At 34.6% G+C, this 24,475-nt stretch overlaps 1 protein-coding gene and 1 long non-coding RNA gene across 4 annotated transcripts; one reads left to right on the top strand and one right to left on the bottom strand.

Annotated features, from left to right (window-relative positions):
• Positions 1 to 1,440: 1,440 nt before the first annotated feature.
• Positions 1,441 to 6,862, bottom strand: LOC147473370 (uncharacterized). Its single transcript, XR_015210470.1, has 2 exons — positions 3,687 to 6,862; positions 1,441 to 2,270 (listed from the first exon to the last, which is right to left on the bottom strand). It is a non-coding gene; the product is annotated as an uncharacterized LOC147473370 (long non-coding RNA).
• Positions 6,863 to 10,144: 3,282 nt separating this feature from the next.
• LOC147473369 (uncharacterized) lies at positions 10,145 to 23,080 on the top strand. Of its 3 annotated transcripts, XM_086587526.1 has the most exons (9): positions 10,147 to 10,501; positions 10,616 to 10,677; positions 10,797 to 10,856; positions 11,016 to 11,093; positions 16,332 to 16,461; positions 16,627 to 16,679; positions 19,641 to 19,811; positions 22,030 to 22,127; positions 22,481 to 23,080. In XM_086587526.1, the coding sequence occupies exons 1-9, from the start codon at positions 10,207 to 10,209 to the stop codon at positions 22,527 to 22,529; spliced, it is 996 nt and encodes a 331-aa protein (XP_086443652.1). In that variant the 5' UTR covers positions 10,147 to 10,206; the 3' UTR covers positions 22,530 to 23,080. The 3 variants fall into 3 exon arrangements, with proteins under 3 accessions (XP_086443654.1, XP_086443653.1, XP_086443652.1); XM_086587527.1 differs by lacking the exon at positions 22,030 to 22,127 and having other exon boundaries at positions 10,146 to 10,501; positions 22,481 to 22,719; XM_086587528.1 differs by lacking the exons at positions 16,332 to 16,461; positions 16,627 to 16,679 and having other exon boundaries at positions 10,145 to 10,501.
• The last annotated feature ends 1,395 nt before the right edge of the window (positions 23,081 to 24,475 follow it).

Raw genomic sequence — 24,475 nt, 5'->3', positions numbered from 1 at the left:
ACGTAAACACAACGAGTATTTGCACGTTCACTTAAAATATATATATATATATATATATTTTTTTTTTTTTATGGTGAATTCACTTTAAATAAATAAATAAGGGAATGACTGCAATTTTGTTTTTAGGAGGGAAAGGTTTGCTGTTCAGATTTCAGAAGGAACTAGGGCGGCGCAATTTCTAGCGCACATGTCCTCCTCTCTCATTGTGTAATTTATTTTTATTTTAATAAAATAAATTAATAAATTACTTTTTAAAAAATCTAAAAACATTAATTACACTATTAACCAAAACCCATGAAGTTTTATAATCCTGGAGTATGATCGTTACTTTAAATGTTCAATTATACCTTAAGAACCCATCTAAAAAAAAGCCATATTAACCCCTAGTACTCCATTAAGAACAACTTTCATTCCTCCAACCCTAAACAAATTCGTAAGTGTTACACAAATTTACTAACCATTCAGTCTAACTATACTTAACTGATACATGAGAGCAAGTCCAATGGGGCTATATGGGATGCTAAAGGCAAATATAGCACTCCAACCACAAAAATGTCATTCCAATGGACTGCTAAAAGTGTCTTAATTTTGGAAGGAGTCGAAAACCCAGCCAAAGTTAAGACCTTTGCTAGCAGTTGTTATAATAAGTTCGGGAGACAAACGGCATAATTTATGTCATCCGCGTGTTAAATTTCGACAGACGGTAGAAACTGTACCGTCCGAAAAAAATTCAACTTAAGTTACAAAATAATGGACGGACGGCAAAAACTATGTCGTCCGTATCATTTAGCACTTCAAAACAAAAAACGTGATTGGATTGGTTTTTTTATTTTGGGGTGCCAAATTTGGCTGGGCAAGCTAAAAAGCCTATGTATCGCCTTTTAGTAGCCCAATTTAACAGCTCTCCATTGGACTTGCTATGAGACACACAAAAGATTGTGAGTAATGACGTCTGGTGATGCAATAATCCATACAACTGGATCATAACATAAATCCTGACAATCACACCACCAATTCACCCGACCAAATGCACTTATGTTACAAAATCTTACTAGTTTTGAATAATGACTACATAAGACAGTATTAGCTCACAGTATAAAAATAAAGCATACGATCTTGAAAATTGTATCTTTCCAATTGTTAATATGAATATGAAGCAGTTCTTTATGCAATGCGGACAACACTTGATCTAGGAGTGACAAATATAGAGCTATTTACCGACTCAAAGCTTGTTGTGAATCAATTCGGTAGATCTTTTGTTGTTAGAAATGATATGATGGTTGTGTATATTCAAAAAATGCATGAGTCATCCATTTATTTCAAATCCATTACAGTTTACCAGTGCTCTCGCAATAATAATCATCGCGCCAATGTCTTAGCCTATCTCTTTGTTGCAGTTGATGTTAACAATGAACTAAAAATCCATGTTGATTTCCAATATTTTTCAAGCATAACTGTTATGGAATAACATGTTCAAAATTTATATATTGCTCATCGATACTATTTCCATACGATATTTCGAATTCGAGCAAGTTAATGCTGTAACAACAATGAAAATAAAATATATAAGAGCTAGCTCAATCGGTCGACACAAATTTATAATCTCACTCATATGAAGCAACTCAAAAAGATTTAGCCGACCATTAAGATTTGGGCGATCACCGTGTTGAGAGTGATTCTCCACTCACACATGAAACCGACCAAAACAATGTTGATATAGAATATGAGTCCCACGAAGCATGTAATTCTCCAGAAGTACTACATTTGGATCTCCAATCTATCAACGATAATTCTTCACCAAATGATTGAAGACCTACTTATTTAGAATGTCTGCAACATGGAATTATACTTGAAGATTCATCACTTTTCTACAAAATTAGGATAGAAGCCTGAATATTTGTCATAATTTCAAATTCTAAAGGCAAGCTCCTACTTATTTATAGGAAGTCAAACAATTTCAGTCATCTCAGATGTCTTTCGAAATATCAAAGCCATCTAGTTCTCGAAGAGGTAACACATAAGATGCAACATCTTGAGGTTCGAGCTCAATTACTCGCTTTGCAACACGTTCTCTAGTGACGGAAGCCCCATGGACCCGACAAACACTAAGTAAGGCTCGCCACATCACAACATCATTCTCAAAGGAAGACTACATAATGATTTTCTCAACATCATCCAGTATTCCAACACGACCAAGGAGGTCAACTACGCTCACACAATACTTCACGTTTGGATTTAGCCCGTGATCATTTTTCATGCTTTCAAAGTACCTATAGCCATCGACACATGAAAGGGTGTGTCAGTTATTTTAGAAGCTTATGCTAAGGAAATCTTGAAATAATGCGATTTAGTTTTGTGACAATAAAGTACAATAAAAAAAAATCAGATATGATTAGTATATTAAAAGCAAATAAAAAATATATTATAACATGACCCGATATGATACCACTTGTTGTTATGATTATTTTAATCCTACATCTTTAACATGCTAATATATTATTGATAAAAAAAAATAAAAAATAAAAAATTTCAAAGCCGGAATTGGATATTAACAATAAAGAAAAACTTTCCAAAACTGAATCCAAAACGTAGTCTCCAGCATTCAAGTAGTATTCACCACAAAATACTTTTGTTTTTCTCATACTTTTAGTTGTATGTTTTTTCTGGAAAGACTAATGACACATTTTACCAAAAAGTCATTATTTTATATAGATAAATTTTGAGAATACGTAAGTGTGTGTAGTGGGATCTACTTAGGATTTCAAGTCTTGTCTTAAAGATGACAAGTCATTACTTGATATACTAAAACACTTTTAATATATATTTTTTTAATATGGAAAATGCTCATTAATAAATTCATATTTACAATAAAGTCTTGGAACTTTCAAGAAAGTTATTTCCTACCATTAATTATATTTAAGTCTCTCCACCTTACTTGTACTGTATTCACAATTAGACCATTAGGAATTTGTTCTTCACTGTCACATCCATGTCTAATTGACCCAATGTGACATTTAACATCAATTGAGCATTAAGAAACTATTTCTTATACTAGCCAGGTTTGAGCTAAATTAGTTATGTCACAATTTTCTAGTACATAACTTCGTAGAGTGGTGGATCTTTTATTAGAATTCGTGATTCAAGACGTCCTACATTCATTACCCAAAACGTTAAGTCTAGTCTATTAATAGACATTATTTTTTAACGTTTCAAAATAATAAATTTGAGACATAATGAGTTTTCACAATTCCTCAAGTCTAGGGATTAATTGGTAGAGTGAGATTTGCACACTAACCTTAACAACGAATTTATAGTGTGTTCTCACTTTGATCCCCTCCGTATCAGTTATGTGACCACACCATTCTTCCCAGAAAACGCGAATGGTTCTTAAATGTCCAAACTACTATAATGAATTTTCTTGAAATTAAACAATAAAACCACTATGGAATACTGCATTATTGCCGAACTTTACTGTAAGGTAGAAATGAGGACTTCATCATTTTTGACTCCACCGGAGTACCATGTGCTACAAACAACTACAGGAAAGGGAAGGGACTTGAAAAGCACAGCAGGTTCCAGCATGTAGAAGGAATGAACTACACAGCCAAGGGATAAGAGATCCAGCTGCAAGCAAAGCTGTCGCTTTCTCTTACTGTTGTAATTAGATACATGACAAAGATACGAACCATTAGTAAACAGGAGATAGCAGTAGTCGCTCTCGTATTTCAGAAGATTTTCTGAAAACATCAATTCATTCATTTATCAGCCATCCCAAGACCATCAAGAGGGTCCGTTTGAAGCAACAGCCAAGAATGACTTGATGTCGAGAGTCCCAACAATTTGATGTGAATATTCATCTCTCCGTGGTTTCGCCTCCATCATGCCTTCTGGGACGGTAACAAGTCCCACTAGCCCTCACTACATGACTCCTTGAGAGCATAAACAAGAATCAAAATGCTGCTAAAAAAACCTTTAAAAGTAAAACTAACTCCCTCCGATTGAAGCTTTCTTGGGCAACTCTTGATGGCATAACAGTCTAAAAAAAGAGTTGAATCAGTTTCCATTGCAATGACATTAGTTTCAATCTGGATTGAGCCTAACAGATGGAGGCATACTCAGTTTCCATTGCAATGACATTAGTTTCAATCTGGATTGAGCCTAACAGATGGAGGCATACTAAATACGGAAACCTACTTATAATCTTGGTCTTGGTACCTTACCAAATTGCAATACCCACTATGCCTCCTTTCATTTTTCCTGAGACTTACAAGATTAAGAAATTACTTACGCAGGTAGAGGCAAATATTCCATATGAAATAACGAAAGTGTTGGTTAGTAGGAGAAGGTATCAAAACTTTTTTTTTTTTTTTCTTTTTAATCTTTTTTTTTTCTGTAAAAGTTATCTTTAAGCCAAGAGGAGAAAGTGGCAGGATGAGATAACCTACAGCCACCACTGAATATCTCCATTTCCTTCGCCCAAAAGGAAAGATCAGACCTTTGAGCAAGATAATCACGTCCAACCCCAGAATGAACCTCAAGATCCAAGACTCTAACAACTCCTTCACCATCCAGGGAGTAACAAACCACGGCAATTGACAGACAAAGTAACACCAAACCTCCCAACAAATGAAGAATAGATGACACTGTGACTAGCCTTCTGATAAGGCCGTAACCACATTAGGTATACACAAAGTACCAAAGCTTATAGTAATTTCCCTTCAATTGTCAAAACTGCGCCCTGATTAGATTAACTAGATTGCTTTTCAAGGTTTTGAATTTTAGACACAGCAGAAGTTCCCACTTGGAGAATCAATAGAAAGCTCTATACTTTTTTAGCTACGGGTAATTGGTTGTATTGATAGAAAAAATGAAATAATGTTACATTGTGTGCTAGTGAGAACCTTGAGTAGGCTCTCCAACATTACAAGAGTTCAAAACAGAAATCGAAATATGTATCTATACATTCCATGTCATACTCATACATATAGGAAAAGTGAAGGGAACAGTAGAATACTAAATAGTTCGACAATTTTGGTCTGATGAAATCAAAGAAGCAAAACAACTAAACCGAATTGAAGGTAGGAGAAGAAAGCTAACATAGATGCACTTTAGAAATGAAGATAGCATGTAAAGACACCAATTGACAAAAGAAAAGGAAATTCGACTCAAGACAGAAGTATGGAGATTGTAGTTCATTGATATTCAAATAGTTAAAAGACAATCATTCATAAAAGAAAGTGGGGAGAGTGGATACAAAAGCTCAAAAATCAGGTATACAGGGTGCACACTGATATGTATATTACACTGCACACTGATTATATATGTGTCATTTTTTTATTTTTTTATTTTTTGGGTTGAAAAGAAGTGTGAGATGAATCAGGCCTCCTGACAAAAAGTACAACTTGATAGAAGGTAAAAGGCAAAAGCAATTGATGAGTGAGTGACCTGCCTCGTCCGTCCTTGAGTAATGAATCGTTTGAGTAGCGACCATCGTGTGATTATTATTGTTGGATTTAGAGATAATCGAACTCGTCTTCCTTGAGATGAGCAAGGAATTTGACGGGGCCGTCACGATCTGGGACTTGAGCAAAGAATTGGACCTTGAAAGGGAGATTGGCCGAGATGTGCTTACCCTTCCAGAAGCCAACGTACTGCTTAAGCTCGCCTTCCATGCCGCTGAGATCCAGCTCTGGGACCTTGGGGACGTGATACACCTTCAGGGGCACCTTAACCCTAACCCTAGCCCCAATCTTGGACTCCTCTGAATTTGCTGCTGCTTCAGAAGGTGAATCAGCTTTGAGAGCCACCTCACACGAAACGATACTTCGTCGTCCACGGCGGATCCAGGAGGAGGAAGTAAAGTGCTGCTGCGACTTTGCTACAACAGTAGCACTAGTACGAGGAATAGTTATCCTAATCCTACTTATTATTCCCCGGCTGCGGCACGACGTGTTGAAGACGGATGAAGGAGAAGGAGAATAAGAAAAAGACGATGATGAGATGGACAGGGGAGCTGTCGTCATGCTTAGGTACGCACTTTCTCTAAAAATGAAAATGAGTGGCAAGTCTCTCTCTCTCTGTATGCTTTACGTTTTCTCGTCTTCGTTGGTTGGTGGTAGTAGTAGTTTCAGGTTTCAAGTGGGGCAAAAGCACAAGCCCAAATGCCATCAAACTCCAAATGCGAAGGGATAGACTATATATGGACATGGATATTGGATGTACAACGCGTCTCCACCACCAGAATTATTGGATGGATAATAAACTGTGCAATCTAGTCTAGAGTTTTAAACCAGACGTATTTTGCACCAAATTTTCGCATACCCCATAATTACTTTATTTAATAACACATCTATCAAATTAGTTTGGGGGTGTACCCTACTAGAAAATTTTCTAGAAACAATTAAAATCCTTTTCATTTTGATTCCAATACCTATTTCGAATAAATTCCCGGTAAAAGTTCTCACTCTGTTTAATTAAAACCCCCTCCATCTATAATCTTACAGTGACTGAAACGATCATCCACTCTATATTTTTAGCACAGATAAATTATTCAAAAACGTTTGAAACTTTATTTTAGTCAAATCACATTAACACCATAATAAATCTAAACTCTATACCAAATACACCACCCCTTTTCTCTATCCTTGTCATTCACCCACTATTTCTCCCAATTCGCAAAGGTTGAATTCCCTCCATATCTCAATCCTCCAACTCTCACAATTCTAAATTCTCTCCCTCACCTTTCCTTCTCCACCTAACTTTCAAATACAAAAAACGGCTTATAAACAAAAAAAAAAAACTTAAAAAACAACATATAAAAAGTGAATATCTCCCAAACTAGTACGAGATTTTTTAAAGATTAACCTTACGCCTAAGCCCAAGGTGGTTATGTTGGGGAGACATTGGTGTTAGTGTATCCATGGGTGGTGGCAGTGATACAGGTAACAAAGTCACTCTAAAGACAACATTGTATGGGTTTCCGTTAATAACCATTGTCGCACACTCACGCCCTACGAACTTTAGACATAGATAAAGGTGGAATTTAAGCCTAGCTATTCGAACTCGTTCATTTAATAAACTAGCCAAGTTTGAGTTCAGTCTATATTATATATAGTTCGTGTAACAAACGAGCTTGATGAAGTTTGGCTCGATAAGCTCAAATAGCATCACCGTATGTATAAAATAATCGAGCTATTCGGGTTTGGCTAGCTAAAAACTTCGTTCGAACTCGTTCATATATTATATGAGCCAAACTTGAACTTCAAAGCTTGCTTAATAAACAACCCGAGCTTGAGCATAGTGAAACTAGCTCGAATTCCACCCTTACATATAGGCACAAAAAATCATTCTCTAAATAGCCCAGTAGTACCATACTCATACACTCTCTTATTGTGCAGTTAACATGACCATATATTTTATTTAATTCATTAATTCATTGTTATTATTATTATTATTATCCAAATATTAAAATAAAAAACAGAGTTAATTTGAGATACCCATTACCCACCATTTTGAAAGTGTTTTTTGGAGATACAAAAATACAAAAATACAGAAATGGGTTTAACACATTAAACCCATTGAAGAAGCTCGTGATTGTATTTTTAATCAAATCAAATCCAAGGTCTGAACCGTGTGCAATTAAACTCTGTTAAAGCCATTAGAACCCAGTAAATAAGGTGTTATTAGTGGGGTCACTACTTTCATTCGGTCAAAGTGTCAAACTCCATAACCAGTTTAATGGCGTTAATTGTCTAAACTTTAAAGATATTAAAGCAAGAAAAACAGTGGGTGTTTGGATCTAATTTTTCCAAAAAGTATTTTTCTGTTTTTAAATAAACATATTTTGTTGAGATTTTTTCTTAAAAGCTATTTTATCAAACTAATAAATTTCGTGATATTTCTCAAAATATCTTAGCATATCTCAGCATTTTTCACTAATGGGTAATTCATATGGCTTTTGGAGTTGGATGAGAAAACGAGAAGAAAAAATTGTTTTTTATTAAGCTGAAAAACAAGTTTTTACTATTTATCATAAAACATGTTTTTTAGATGAAAAACTATTTTATACAAAAATAGATAAAGACCAAACATGTTTATTTTTTCAAAAATATTTTTTTTCACTAATAAATTTTTATTGACAATAAATAAATAGGATCCAAATAAATTAAACACCGCCTTTACTCTTTGGGTTCATTCTTTTCATGATAATTATATTCATCAAGTTTCGATTTAAACTCATAATCAAGCCCAAATCTTTACATGAGGCTTATGGCAGCAATTTTGATAATTCTTTTCACTTCAATCTCCTAATTTTAATCTAATGTCGACCAATTAGGAGTTGTGTTCATCAACGACAGAGGAAAATCAATGCTTGGGATTTCTTTGGTTGGTTAGACCTCTTTTCATGATTTGTCTTATCGAATCGAATGAATTTTCATTGTCTTTATTTATATGATCTATGAATATATTGAGATGTTTTAATAGTGTCTTCAATGTTGAAATTTGTGGGCTTGCACAAGCTCCTTAACAATGCCAATATTAATGGTGCTGATGAGATGAAGAAGACGAACGGTTGGGTTCTCAATTTTTTTAACAAGTTTTACAAATAATTAAGACAGTTTCTTTTAGAACGACAGATTCTATTATCCTAAATACAAACTTGTTAGAACCAACTGTCATTACATTACTATCAATAATTTTATGCAACCTCTTAAATAACTCAACAGACTATTGTACCAATAAATCGAAAGTGTCGAAACTGAATAGAATGAAACAATGCTGATTAGTATTACAAGTATATATCATCATGTTTTTCGATCTTCTCTATCGCTGCTTCTCCCACCTTAAAAACTCCATTCCCGAGCCCTACCAATGAACATGCTTCAGTTACATCAACACACACATATTTTCTCTCAGACCAACTGTAAATCAATACATCTACAGGTCGGAACGTCGATTTACCCTCATTCGGATTAGTGAGAAAATTTATATGAACCTTTTTATTTATGTCAATATTTGAAACCTGAAAAATGTCCACAATGTGTTGTATGGTCCCCGAAAGCATTCAATCAACTCATTTTGCAAACAGGATATAAATTACTATCAGAGTACAAATGAATAATGAGACGGTACCGGAAAATATAACGATACTCCACCGGTGACATACACTATCCAAGTTTCATTACAATATCAAGTATAAAATTCTTTGTGTGTCCAAACTGCAAACATCCAATGACTGTTTTTTGACGAGCATATAGCTCAAACTTCCTTTCAAAACCAACAACAATTTTACCGTAGAATGCTTCCGCCAAATTTTTTTATGGTTTTAAGGGAACGACAGTAACATTTATAGTCAAATAATTAATTAGGTCAAAATCGGGTAAATAAATACTCAGTGCACTACTAACAACATAAAAAATCTCATCCAAAGGCACTTGGGCACAACTCCTAAGAATATAGTTCTGAAGCTCAGAAGTCTGCCAACGAAATGCCACAAAAATAAAAGTAGAAACATCAGTGACACAATAAATACCTAAATGCCACAGCAAAATAAAATGTTTTATTAGTTATGTGTTTTTTGGAGATTTTATTAAATATAAAGTTGAGGTGACTTAAGTCGTTGATTATGAAATTTATAACTAATGAAAATATGTTATATGTCCACATCATAGTACAAAATATCGAGATATGGGTGTTTGTCGATACTTAATTTATTGATATGTATCGTGGATATATCCCTCTCTCTGGAAATATTTTACATGTTTAATATGCAAATATCACAGATATTTATTGATATATAACGATATATAATTTATATTTATTTAAAATATAATAGTAAATATTAAATAAAATTGTTATCTAAACAAAATATCGCCAAATATCACAATATATCTGAAAATGTCACTGATATTTATAGTTGTATATATCTCTAAATTTATTGCGATATTTATTTATCTTTTGCTGAAATCTCGATATTATATCACTATATATATATTGTGATATTTTGTACTATGGTCCACATAGTAGACTTGGCAACACGTGACCACGTAAGCAAAAAAGAAACAACAACTCAAATGAGTCAGGGGCACTCAGGTCATTACATGTTATTTAAAAAAAAAAAATAACATTTAAAAAAAAGAAAGAGCACAATTTGATATGAGGGCCTTTTTGGATAAGTGCGTGCAGCGTGCTTAGGACAGTAGATTAATGGTGGTTTTGTTGGCGTTGGCAGTATGCCAGAGCCATTTGTTGTTTGGCATGACTGCAAAACTAAAAGAAGCAGCAATCGTACGCGAACGCAAAAGGATTTGTGCTTCTTATAATCCTTCTCGTGGTCGTCGTCGACATGCTTTATCCCGGAAACCAACAGCAAAAGCGAGGGCTCTGTCGGCGGTGTCGGAAGAAGAGGAATTCCAAGTGCTTACGGCTTTGAGCACCAAATACAACGACATTGTCATTGTTGACACTCCCAAATCCAGGATTTTGCTCCTCGACTCAACTCGTAATTAATTCCATACCATTCATATATATTACCACCTACTTGGAGAGAGAGAGGCTATGCTTGTTTTGGCTTTTGATTGCCGATCACTGGTATTAACTCTTTTTCTTCCCCCAGATAATGTGCACAGCATCTATAACAAGGGGGAGGGAGTATTGAAGTGGACAGGTTCCTACTGGGTACGTCATTGTTGTTGTTGCTCACCCAATACCATCGCGTGCTAGAAGGCCACCCCTTCACCGCAATTTACCCCTAATGCCACTATTTTTGCAGCCTTCTAAGCAAATTAATTGTGCAGGATGAGTTTGCAAGTCTGCCAGCTATTGTTCCACAAGGTCCCATTGCAATTCTAGGTTTGGTAATCCACTTCATCTTGGACCATTTTGTCTATTTGTTTCTTTTTAAAGTTATCTTGGACTCTTCCATTCCTGTAAATGCATTTATTTCCCCTTTGCCTTGCAAGGATTGGACTTTAAAGCAAATCATGTCAGCTATTATTTGTTTTTCTAATTGATAGGGTGGTGGAACTTCTGCCCGTCTGATGCTTGATCTATGGCCTTCACTAAAGCTCAAAAGCTGGGAAATCGATGAGATTGTAAGAGATGCATCTAAGCATACTCAACTGTATTTTTTCCTTTTTGTTTTATTGAAAGTTGAATTGGTAAATATTAACCAGTTTATATATAAGACTAGGGCTGTCAATGGGTTTCGATAACCCGAACCGATCCGAACCAAACCGATAAAAAATGGTTTGGGTTTTGATAATTTAGTTTGCCCTCTATCGACCCGAAACCGAACCGATAAGATATTGGTTTGGTTTTGGGTTTGCCCTCCACCGAACCGATAAGATAGCATTTTAATAATATTTATGATTAATTTTGTATATGTTTATAAATTGTGTGGTTAAGATTAATTAATTTAATTTAAAGTTTAATTAATTAGTTTTTGGGTCGGGTCGGTTCGGATTCGGTTTGCAATATATCTTATCGGTTCAGTTCGGTTTCGGATTAAACGTAATATTATCGGTTCGGTTCGGTTTCGGGTTTTTAATTTTCTTATCGGTTCGGATTCGGATTTTCCAAAACCCGATCCAAACCGATCCATTGATAGCCCTATATAAGAATATTCATTTATTCAAGTAATACGCATTAGTAGCACAATCTTGACCGGATGGGTCAATTTTGACTTTGATATCACGAAATAGTTGAATTGTTTCTTAAACAATTAAATCTTATCAAGATAAGTTAGTGGATAGAAGTAACAAAAACATTTGCAATGCAAATATTTCCTAAATTGTCGTTTGATAAAAGTGAACTGTATTAGGTTAAATCTTATGTATATCATTTTATCTGGCCTTTTTTTTTCCTTCTCTTATTATTGACAAAAAATTAAGGTTTCAAAAGCTTTTTGGATAAAAGTCAAATGAGAAACTCTAGATTAAGAGTGAAAACTTCAAAAACTGTACATAGTTTAAGGTTTCAATTTTAGATACCTTATGCAACTTACCAGGATCAGACTTCATGTCATTGTTACCAGAAATGCGGGTCGTTTCTATACAGGGTATAAGTACGGGTACAGGGTACGCTGCTTAGGGTGGAATGCAGTACGGAGGGGTAGGCTTAATCGGTACGGTATTTGGAGTCGTAATTCGCTATAGTATGTTTTTATGAAAATTAAATGCTGATTTTTTGTAGATATGATCTCCCCACTATGGAGAACATGCTCACAAAAATTAAGCTTATTCAAAGAAGTCTAACATTAGAACATACTCACAAAACTTTTAGACCGTTAGATGAAAAGTTAAAAAATTAACACTAATTTTTACGTGGTTAGACATATCTAAATATTATGATTTTTTGTGAGGATGATCTTCATGCTGGGGAGATCATCTCCACAAAAAACTAGGCCTTAATTCATTTGTATGTAAAAAATGTAGCTATAATGTGCGTATAATGAATGTGCCTCTATCCCTCCTATATATATATACTAGGTAATGCCCGTGCCTTTGACACGGATTGTTTTTGAATTTCTTGATTTGCATTGATTTTTTTAATATTATTTATTTATTTATTATTATTTTTTCTTGTTTAGATTCACTAATATTTTCTCCTAGCCACAGTTTTAACAAACATCATCTCTACGTTCGTCTCTTATTTAAATAATAATTATTGATTCATTATTTTATGATTTTGGTACAATTTTTTGTCTTGAACATATATATTTTAATTCATGTATTTTTCATAATTTCAAGAAATAAAACAAAAACAAAAAGTACTTGTGAAAAATTCATCCTAATCAAAACAATTTTGACTAATATGATACATTAAACGTGCTTGTCCACAAACTTTATACATCACACATGTTTTGGCAATATGTATCCCTAGCATGTATATACACCCTCCTAATGATTTAGTTTCCGATATTAAAAAATAAAATAAAATAAAATAAACTACAAAAAAATAATAATAAATAAATAAATATATATATATATGATTACAAAATATGAATATGATATACGCTCCAAAATTAGCCATGAAGGCACAAATTATGTTGTCGCCTTTTATCTTTGGTGCTATCTCTACACGCCTATGAACACCATGTCGCAAAGAATTTTTGGCAAAACCTTTTTGTGTTTTTGTTACTTTGGGATATTGAAGCAACACAACCACTTTGTTGACATTGAAAATGTAAACAAAAAATCTATGCAAATTACAAATATACCAAAGTTACCGGGCGTAATTGAACTATACTATACAATTGAGAATATTCAATCACCAATGCTTAACTACACTTTGAGCAATCCTTTGCACATTGTAAGGTATATCAACAAATGTTAATTTGCTCTTGTTCAACTCATGACGGACACACGACTCATCTCTTTACTTCAACAGAATCCCAAAGTATAAGACATGAAATAGAAAATAGAAAAAGATTTGTGTCAAATTCACTCTACAAAAATTATTTTGAACATACTTCAACCGGACCAACATGAAATTTTGTAGTTCAAAAGAAACTTAATTAATATATATATAAACGGTGACTACATGCACTGGAGGTACGTACTTTTCCTAAATTTCCTAAATTGATTTCATTTTATGGTTTTGAATTGTTTTTGTTTATTTCATTTTCGTTAACTCATAGTTTTTCTATAATTCCAATCGTTCATCGAGACGATGTAAACCAACTATCCATTTTAAAGTGTTGCATAATGGTTTTGTCGCCCTCATATTTTAACGCCTCGCATGTTATTGATCGAGATTGAAATCCAACTATTTTTAGAGTATGTCTCATCCTATATTTTAACCGGTTAACTCTGTAGTAATATCCAATTCATACTTGTCATAACTTTCCGATCCGTTTTAAATTCTTGTAAGATATCAATTAAGAAATTAAAATACCCATGAAAAAGCCTCATTGAACTGTTGATCATCTCTATAAGAACTTCTCAATAAACTTGTTATTTTTATTTTGATTTTTTAAGTAGACTTGTCTTTTTAATAAATTGCTTTTGGAAAAATTGTAGAAATCTTAAATAATTTGCTAATTTTATTTTAGTATTTTAGATAGTCTAAATCTTTGGCATATAGTGTAATACCCCGGCCCGTGTGGGAATATACTGCATCGCCTAGCCCGTGAAGCGAGGTTGAAACAGGTACTTGGAAAGGTGCATAGCCCGTGGGGCAAGGGTCGCCTCATGTATGAATTCTAGCATTTATGAAGTTGTTTGATATCTGAGACATAAGTAATTCATCCGCCAAATCCCAACATAGAGATTTTTTTTTTCCGGATTTATGGATTCATGGAAACTATGTAGTGAAGTTTGCTCATGTAGGAGTAGTCATAGGATGGGTGGCCTCCTGAAAACTTGTTGTCGGTGTCAAAAAACCTCACACTGTGGTGACTATGTGGGAACAATCGATGTGTAGGATTTTTGATTCCTTAAATATCAACTTTGATAATAATAAAAAAAAAAAATGAAAATTTTGATTGAACTGAGTTCTTTATTTTAATTTTTGAAATATTGCTAAAAGCATTAATTAATTTGATATTATTGGAAAATTATTTTTTTAATTACCTAATTAAACCATTATTTATTGATTTGCAAAATTAATAAAAAAAAAAATTAACTATTATTATTTATTGATTTAATAAATTAATGAAAAGTTTTAATTACCAATTAAACCATTATTTATTGATTTGCTTAATTAATAACAAATTTTAACTATCATTATTTATTGATTTAATAAATAGAAGTCTTAATTACTATTATTTGATTTGGTAAATTAATGGAAAGTCTTAATTACCATCAAACTCCAACATGGCATGAATCGGCAATCCCCCTCGATTTATACCCGCTCATATTGAATCCCAGCCGTAGGTCATAAAACTTCCCTCCTTTGTTATATTAGATATATAGTAATTCTCTAAAAAGTAGCTACTTAAGTTAACTTAAAATAAATACATAAGTAAAATTTCACCTAGAAAATAAATTCAAACTTAATTTTTTGTGGATATGATATATTCAACATTAAGATCATCTCCACAAAATTTTAGGTCATTTGGAAACCTCTAACATTGGCAAAAAATGATTGCAAAAACTCAATATTTATGGACTGTTAGATTTCTTTTTTAAAAATGAAAATAATTTTTATCTATGTTAGAGATTTCCAAATGAGTTGAAATTTTGTGGAGATGATCTTAATGTTGAATATATCATATCCATAAAACATTAAGTTTGAATTCATTTTCTAGGTGAAGTTTTACTTACGTACTTATTTTAAGTTAACTTAAGTAGCTACTTTTTAGAGAACGACTATATATATGCCTCAAAGTTTGGGGGGTTAGTGTCGTATATGGATATATATACCCATGTGACTGTGTCAATGTAACTTAGATTGAAAACATATTGGAACAAAAGGTCAGAACAATTAAAGCTTGAAACATTTACGAACAGTACACTGTACATAGGCATAAAGAATGAAATACATCATCTAGCAGGAAGTAGATTATTACAAGAGAGAGGGAGAGAGACATAAGACTGAGTGACAAAGAAAGGTTAGTATTCCACGGTAATTCTTTCTATTCCCTCACCGCTTATTTTCTTCATTCTCGCTCTTCTTCCATAACAATTGGGGACGCAATTAAAAATTAGTGTTTGATTCGCAAAAGTACCCTAAAAAGCGGCTAAAAGGGTACGGATGAACCGATACGGGAAACACAAGGGGTATGTAACTATGCTTCATGTGGGTAGATGCTCTGGTGTTTGGGTACCAAGCAGGATTATGTTAGTCGATCATGTAAGTCATGAAGTTGACACATGGTGATCGAAGTATTTTTAACACATGTCAAGATGGGTCTTTTGACATGTGTTCCTCCGCATGCGGCACATACAGTTGCAACTTGCAGGGTTTGTAGCACTGCTATTGATAATCACGGGACTTGGTCATCATGTACGAACTTTCTAATAATCGTAAACCTTCCCCTTTTGATATAGTGGAACTATTTTATTTTCTTTACCTGAGCGCTAAGACCGCTAAGGGCAAGTCTCGAAATAGACATTTGTTTCCTGGTTGTGTTTATTATGCAAGATTCTACATTATTTCTCTTCATTTTTTTTTATTGATTTTGGTAGACTTTTTCTCTAACTCCTTGGATTCTATCCTAATAAGCTATTTTGCATCTTTAATCTTCTCAAGGATTTGCTTTTAATATTAAGAAGCTATCTTTGCAACTTTGCTTGTCAGTCTTTCACGTTTTCCTTGAACTGAATTTGCAATTGCACATCTTCCCTGATGAGTGCATCTTCATACATTATGTTGTCATGTGATGGCAGTTAATTGATAAATCAAGAGAATACCTAGGGCTGTCTGATCTAGAAAAGTGTACTCAAGATGGTGGTTTTCTTGATGTTTATGTTGGCGATGCCCTTTCTCCATCAGCTTCTACCCCAGGAGGATTCGCTGGTATGGTTTAAAGTGGTTCAGATCTAGCCATGCACAAATTTTCTTCATTATCCATTTATTTCTTTGAAGACATTACTTGTCTTGAGCACATTCTTGGAGGTATCTCGCTATCAACTTTTTGGTCACAGAAGTCGTGTTTATCTATGATTTATATTGATCATTCAGGCATTGTGGTTGATTTGTTTTCTGATGGAAAGATTTTACCGCAGTTGCAAGAGGTAAGACCGACATTATTTGAAAACCCTGTACAGTGTTAAATATTTTCAATTCTATTATTGTTCATTTCTTCATCAACTATTGCTATTATTTTTCATGACAGTGGTTGGCTGGTTGCTAAGAGTGCACGAAGCATATTATAAGTACATGCATGGAATGTTGTGGAATATTTGATTGTGGTAAGATGAAACTAAAGGTCCAAAAGATTCAACTGAAATATGAAAATAACCATTATGTTTGTGTCTTTGAAGATTTGAACCTAGACATTTTAAGCCTTAGATTGAAAGAGCAATTTTCCAACTAAATAATTCTAATGTCCAGTCCTAAATTCTCTACCTAGCTAAATTTGCATAAAATTATAATTAGTGATTAGTTTCTCGCATAAATAGGTTAGAATCGCACTTGTTAGGTTTAAATATCTGAGATGTGTAGCAGTTGATGCTTTGACACTCGATTTGGGTGAAACCTTCCCAGGTTGGATATTACGGGTTTTAATATTGGATAACCGAAATCCGAACCGACCTGGTCGGTTTCTCATATTTTCAAACTGAACCGAACCGGTTATTAAAAAGAACAGACCGAAACTGGCCGGTTTGGTTTTGTGGTTTTCTCGGTTTCTTGCACGTCTCTAGTTAGGGGTGTACATAAAAATGGCCAAACCGACAAAACCTACCGAACTGAACCGAACCGAACCGAACTGGTCAGTTTCGGGTCGATTATGTTTATGAGTCAGTTCAGTTCAGTTAAATATATTTGAAAACTGATAGAGTCGGCTGGGTCGGCGGTTTAGTCTCTAATCCAACCCGAACCCGCTATATATATATATATAATTGATTTAATTTAAAAATATGTGACAACCGGTCAGTTAACATTGGTTAAACCGTAATCCAGACGGTTCAGTTCAGGTATCAGTTTGGCTAGAAATTAGTTCGGTTCGATTAGTATGGTTCGGTTTGGTTCCAAAAAAGTATAAACCGATAGGGTCTGTTTGGTTGTCGGTTTAAACCCAAACCCGACCTGAACCGACCTGTGCACTCCCCTACCCCTAGTGTTTCCCTTCTTAAAAATTGTCACTGCCACCACTATAAGAAAAAGTCACCTTTGTTGTATAGGCGAACTCTCCCACCTTCTCTTCCTAATCAATTTGGTGAGAATTCACAAGCTGAAAGAGAACAAATTGATGCTTGGATAGCCACTAGCTGCTATTCTCAATGTTGAGAAAAAGCATATAGAGAACCTGTATGGGAAGTTCCTCCGCTAGATTACTATGGACGCGAGATACACCGCAAGGCATACCATGCTAACCGTCAACAACATGCCAGTGGACTGCCTAATGTTTTGGGCTTGAAACCAGACATGAAGAAGCAACATACAGTTATTTTTACTGATTTCCAGCAGGTGTTTGAGCCTACTTTATCTCCTCAGTCTATGTACAAGAAACAGGGAATCAAAAAGAGGTAGAAACCCATCTCCATGATGCCCCACACCAAGCAGTTGTTGGACCTATTGCAGAAGAGGTTGCCGCAAGTTGTTCCATCAATGAACTCCATATACAGGTTGTAGCAGATGAGGAAAACACTATTGATCATCAATTTCCAATCCAGGCTGATGTTTGTACATAAAAAGAGAAACAAGAAGATGACACAAAGAAAGAGGTGACTGATATGAAATTGTTGATGCACCCAATCCATGTGCTCACCTGGTTGTTACTTATGAAGTTCAAGCGTCCAAGTTTCAAAACTCCTTTTCTTCTGAAAAGTTAAAGGACAATTTACAGGGAATTCAGATTGGATTGTTGAGAATCGTAACAAAGGTGAAGTTGCTTTGATGTCAAGAGAACTCAGTTTAAGTAATACAATGTTGGTACAAGACACATATTTGGTCCTTTCAAATTCCATTGTGAGAAGTGATTTTCTGCTTGGACGAATACATCCCTTTCGTGCAGATTTCGTAAGTTATGGTATTCAACTCGTTGGAAATTTCAGCATGGAGCAATGATAGTATTATGGCACTTGAGTCTTTTTGTGAGCCAATACAAAGCTAAAATTTGAGATCGAATTCCTTTGAACCGCGGGAGGGTGATGGTAAAGTACAAAAGTTTTGTTGAATTTGGCGGGTATACATGCAACCAAACTCGAGGACGAGTTTCTGTCAAGCCGGGGAGTATGATGCATGAGCAAGGAGTCCATGGAAGAATATTTAGTTATTTCTAATTATATTATTAGTAGTCATATAAGTTCGTAGAGTTTCCTATTTATTTTAAATCTAGGTTATTTAGTAAAGTTTCTATTTTGGTTTCTAAATAGAATTAGGAACAATGATTATTATATAAATGCATTTAGGCTTTCATTGTTAGTTGGTTATTATTGAATATTTATTCTAAAAGAATTGTTTTTCATGATTAAAGATTTAAACCATAGATTTAGGTGCGTGATTTATTAAATCTTATTGATGTTTATCAATTGTTGTAGCTTCTGCCAAGTCGCCAACAAGATACATCAACTTCCTTGGTCAAAGTATCATTAACCAATCCTATCTCATGTTTTGCTTGAACTTGAATCCTTTGGGCCACTGGCCAGGTTTTGTTTCTACGTTTTATTTTACCAATTCCTTGTGAGGAGTATTTGTTGTGTGCAATGTTCAGGTTGGATTTGGTTAGTTATCTCATAACAATATTTATGTTTTCAATAAATACGTAAAAGATTTAAGTGTCAGGTTTTGCATGGGCATGATCGGTGTTACTTGATGGGAAAATTTTGATGAGCAAGTCTTACAACAGGTTCATGGGTTCACCATGTCCAGTGACAATCAATACCACATAGAACAAATTAAATGTGTTTGGTCTTGCTTATTTCATAGCCTTTTATTCTCTTTGATATTGGTCGTTATGCATCTATTGATTGTATTCATTTATGAAGTTTTTCAAATTATCCTCTTTGTGTGTTTCTTCATGGTGTATGCAGGTTACGACATGGTTGGAATTAAGTAATAAGTTGATGAGTCATGGTCGTATAATGGTAAATTGTGGTGGGGCTCATGCTAAGACAGTTGAGTCTTGGGACGGAATAACCCATAAGAACTCGTGGGATCAGAACTCAACTATCAGGGCACTATGCAGCGTATTTGCTGGAAACGTATGTTGCTGCTTTTCAGTGTTTTCTATTTGTCCAAATATTACTCCTTTAAAGCCTCTAACGAAACTAAACCTCAAAACTATCTTTCAATAAAGTTATTATCAATGATATAGGTAAAGGGTAAAGTTAAACTAAGCCTTTAATGATACACCACTTGATTATTTGAAAACTAGAATATGCGCACTTACTTTTTCATGTAGAACTCGAAATCCCAATGCCATTCTATCTAGGACTAAACACACTTTAAACTTGGTAAAAATCTTAATTTTCAGCAAACTACAATTCTGACGCGCTATCTTCCGGAGACCACAACTCTTTCCACAGGTGTCCAAACACTACAAGGCTTTTTGCGTTGAAAAGAAGACTCTTAGAACTTACTCTTTTATGTTTTATAAAAATTCTAATTCTTACTCTAACTATATTAAAATTGGACTTGAACAGACATCATAACTGTCTCCACAGAACTTGGAATGTAACGAGGCCAATTTGGTTGGAAAGAAGACTCAGAAATCTCACTTTTTCATGTTTTGTCAAGAGTTTGAATCTGACCCTAACTGTGTGAAATTATGGTTTCAAAACAGACACAGATCTAGATTTTTCAGAAGACAGATTTCTGACAGTATCTTATCGACTGCCAAACTTTTCACACTTACGATAAAATGAAGAAAGACTTCTTGTTCTATAAATTATGCTCAAGTTAGGAACATAGTTTTTTATGTTTTAACAAGGTCCAAAATAAGACTCGAGCAACACACAAGATTAGCTCAAAGTTTGGGAAAAATCAAGTATGAACATAAGCAATAGTCATGCAAATCACCAATAGCTATAACCGAACCCTTAATGAAAAATAATCCAAACTTTGACATATACCTAAAGATTTCACTTTAATAAATAACTATATGTTTCTAACTATCGTATAAAATAGCCCTCAAATCATACACATCGAAACTAAAACTTTGTGCCAGTAGCTATAGCCTATGACTGAACCTTTAAAATCTAAACTCTAATATATTGCAGTACTTCAAAGCAAATAAAAGCACGCACACAAGAAAAAATCCATATCTAGCAAAAGTGAACCTTGGCGTCTGTACATTACAATGTTCATGTCTATGAGCAGTTCAATAAGTTTTCATCCCTTAGTTTCAAATAAATAAATCAAATACTTAACTAGTAGAAAGCAATTGATAATCCATTAAAATTTAAGAAGAATTAAAATATAGACTACTCACTTTGTGTTAACCTAATCGATAGATTACGAAAGCATAAAATATAAAACGAAAGTCGACCATCAGCGTGTTAAGTGATTGTCTTCTTCTTTTGTCATTTTCTTTTTACTCTCAACCAGTAGAGCTCTATATCTCTCCATGTTTTTCCTTTGTACATTTTTTTTTTTTTGATATATCTAAACCCCAGAAAACAGGCAAGAGGGTTTAACCGAATCCCTCTCTCTCTCCCCACGTTTTCTATTTCTAATATATCCTTATCTATATATTATTATTATCTAGTTTTAAAAAAAGAAATAAAAGAAAAAATGGGGTGTTATAGTAAATTTGGCTAGGGTTTTGTTACATTTTTGTGGTTCGTTAATTTTCCAATTCAATCCCCTAATTAAGGGACATATTTAGATTGTTTGGCAACAAGAAAACATTTAGTTGCGGATAAATTGAAGAAAATTAATGGAGGGGTGGTGTGGAGGATCCGCTTAGAAAGGGCCTTAATGACTAATTCAGAGAGCTTTGAGACTTTCTTAGCATCCATTTGCACATGGAAAGTGCATTTGAGGAGGTATGGAGGTGAATTTGAGATACCAGATTTGGGATGAGGATGGGAGTTTCATGGTAAAGTCCTTTTACAAAAATCATAGCCAGAAAATTTTCAATTTGGGAAAGTTTGAGAGATTAATTGTAATATCCCATTTAGAAGGATTTGGAGGAATTCTATTCCCTTCAAAGTTGGTTGTTTAGTTGGGTTGCTTATTTGGTTTTTAATCATTGGATAGCTCTCCATGCTTTATCCTTTTGGCAATGTTCAATTCTTGTTCACATGTCATCCGAAATTCAATTAACATTACGAAGTACTATTATGACAAGCTTATGAAACTTTCAAATCAGTTGTCGTTCCAGAGTGTTTTGCTACTGTACTGTGATATCTATTGAACTTCACTACTTGCTTTCCAGCTCAGAAAACAGTTAATGCTTAGATATCTTGTTAAGTGCAGTTATGCTGGAAGAAAATGGAAGGCGACGGTGAAAACTATCTTGCACTTACGGGACCCTTTCCTGACTTGGATGTGTGGTCAGCTCTTGTTCCTGAACAGTTAAGCTTGAACGTCAAAGAATGGAGACAGTGTCATTTTTCATAATGAGAAATTATCACACTGAGCCTAGTTTTTTTATGTAGAGCATGGATTGAAATTAGTATATAGCTTGTTTTATTAAATTAGTAATATGTTAATCATGGGTTTCCTATTTTATGGGGGTTATCTCAAAAGGGGGTATACTTTTGGGGTGTTAAAAGAACCCTATTCTTTTTTTGTGAAGTTAAATAGGTTTTCTTACCATGGATACATCTGATAATCTCTTGCAAGTTAGTTATCAAGTAGATTTTTGCAACCACGAGTTTTTGCATTCAGAATGTCCCCTGATTTTACGTTGCTAGAATGTTTGCAGTATGTCAAAGCTGATGATGAAGAAAAATGTCCGAGGGGAGCAACAATAGAAGCTGAATCAGGGAAAGGAATTGCAACCCTCGTTCTCTTGTAGAAATGAGACAGGAGGATAAACCTTGAGTAATGAGGTGTTACCAGCGCATACTTCATTGGAATTCGTATCTACATTATCTAACTTAGAGTGTTAGAGACTTAGACCAGACTAAATTAATGGATTAGGAGAATTCATCCAGGGACCCCTGCTAGCAGAATGGGGGATACTGCTGAAGATACGTTGGATCTACTTCTGGGACCCCTGCTAAAAAAGCCTCAGATTGAACTGACAAAACATGAAGCTATTTTAGACATGATTCTCTTGGACAACGGGTTGCAAGAACGAACTAAAAAGGAGGAGTTAGGGACCCAGGTGTTCCATTAATGAAGAAGAAGAGCAGTCTTAGATATCATAAAACAATGCTGCCACTCAAATTACACCACAAATGCTTTTTGAAGAGCCTACTTTTTCGTGGATGATAATTTTGTTCCTCCTTTCATTATACAAAACTTCATTGTTTTAGTTTGACTTAGAGTATTCCCAATGTAAATCAGTGTTTTTCACCTCCATGTAGGCTTAATTTCCCCTTTTACTACCGCTTTGGTGAAAAATAAGGTGAGGGTGCCCAATGCGTAAGTGACTTTGAATCTCGAAAACGCTACCGGACGGAATGAAATATCTCGCTTGAAGTTAAAAAAAATCGAAAAACACACACCCGTTTAGAAAAAAAAAAAAATAAAAAAAAACACCTAAACGGAATAAAATATTTTGGTCGGCTCACAACTCAGTGAAAATCTCACAACTCAGTGAAAATCTCAGTAGCAAGTGTTATCCTCGTTATGACTTAGTTATAAGTCACCAACTTTGTCACCCTTGAATTGAGCAAGGGTTTTTTGGTATTCAAAGTGAAAACTCTCAATTTCTTCTCATAGTGACTTGCATTGGAAATGCTCTTGTAAAAGCCAACAATCGGTCACTTTTAGGTTGCATTTAACACTTAACTACTTGGCTTACTTATTCGTGGATGAAAACGTTGTTCCTCCTTACATTTACACATAACTATTTTACCTTTTTTTTTTGCTAACACTTGCGTTTACGTATCTTCTTCGTAAAATTTGCCAAATTGTCATTTCTAGCATATCAACCGCCCGCAACCTTCGTAATTTTTATCCAAATTCCTCAAGGCTCAAAGCGGTGCTTTCTTTCTCCCCCGTTGGCTCCTTCTCTACCAGCCTTTGTTTTCAAAAAAAGTATAGTCGAAGTTTGTCAGTCAAAACCTAGGAGTCAGTCCGGTTTTTTAGATCCGTTGTGTTTGTTTGTATTCTTGGTCTTTCTTTTCATGATCTCTTTGATTTATCTTTTCATTTTGCTCTTATCATCCTTTCCCATTACCTCTTAGTCTTTTAGTTATCGAACAGGTCTGAGTCCCCCTCGTCCCCCCTCCCCCCCCCCATCATCCCTATAGTATAGGTGGAAAAGGTGGTACATAGGAGTCAGGCTCCTCGGCTGATTATATGGCAGCCACTGATGAGATGATGGAGAGTTCGCAAGAGCAAGAGGATCCGAATAAAGAAAAGATTGAACTTTTACAAGAAGAGATGAGAAAGCTGTTTAGTACCAAAGAAAAGAGGACGATCAAAATAGTAAGAAAAAATACAAAGGAAGGCCATCAGGAAAACAAAATCTTGATAGGAAAGTGGTATGGAGGTGGGCGGTCGATCACAATTCAAGATATGGCAGCTGACTTGCACCAAAGTTGGCAAACAGTGGGAACTACAAAGTTGGAGATGATATCCAAAGGATATTACAAGTTGGAATTTGACAAAGAGGAAGAGCTTGAACATGTCCCGAAGTAATGGTCCTTGGGTGGTTCAAGGATTTATATTCTCGCTTAAGAAAGATGTCACAACAGATTCTCGCCACCACTTCCACGAGCTTTGATTGGGTGGACTTTTGGGTCCA

This window comes from Coptis chinensis, unplaced genomic scaffold (assembly GCF_015680905.1).
Source record: "Coptis chinensis isolate HL-2020 unplaced genomic scaffold, ASM1568090v1 utg2625_pilon_pilon, whole genome shotgun sequence".
NCBI lineage: Eukaryota > Viridiplantae > Streptophyta > Magnoliopsida > Ranunculales > Ranunculaceae > Coptis > Coptis chinensis.
Note: the sequence above shows the minus strand (reverse complement) of the source record. Positions and strands in the feature narration are given on the sequence as shown.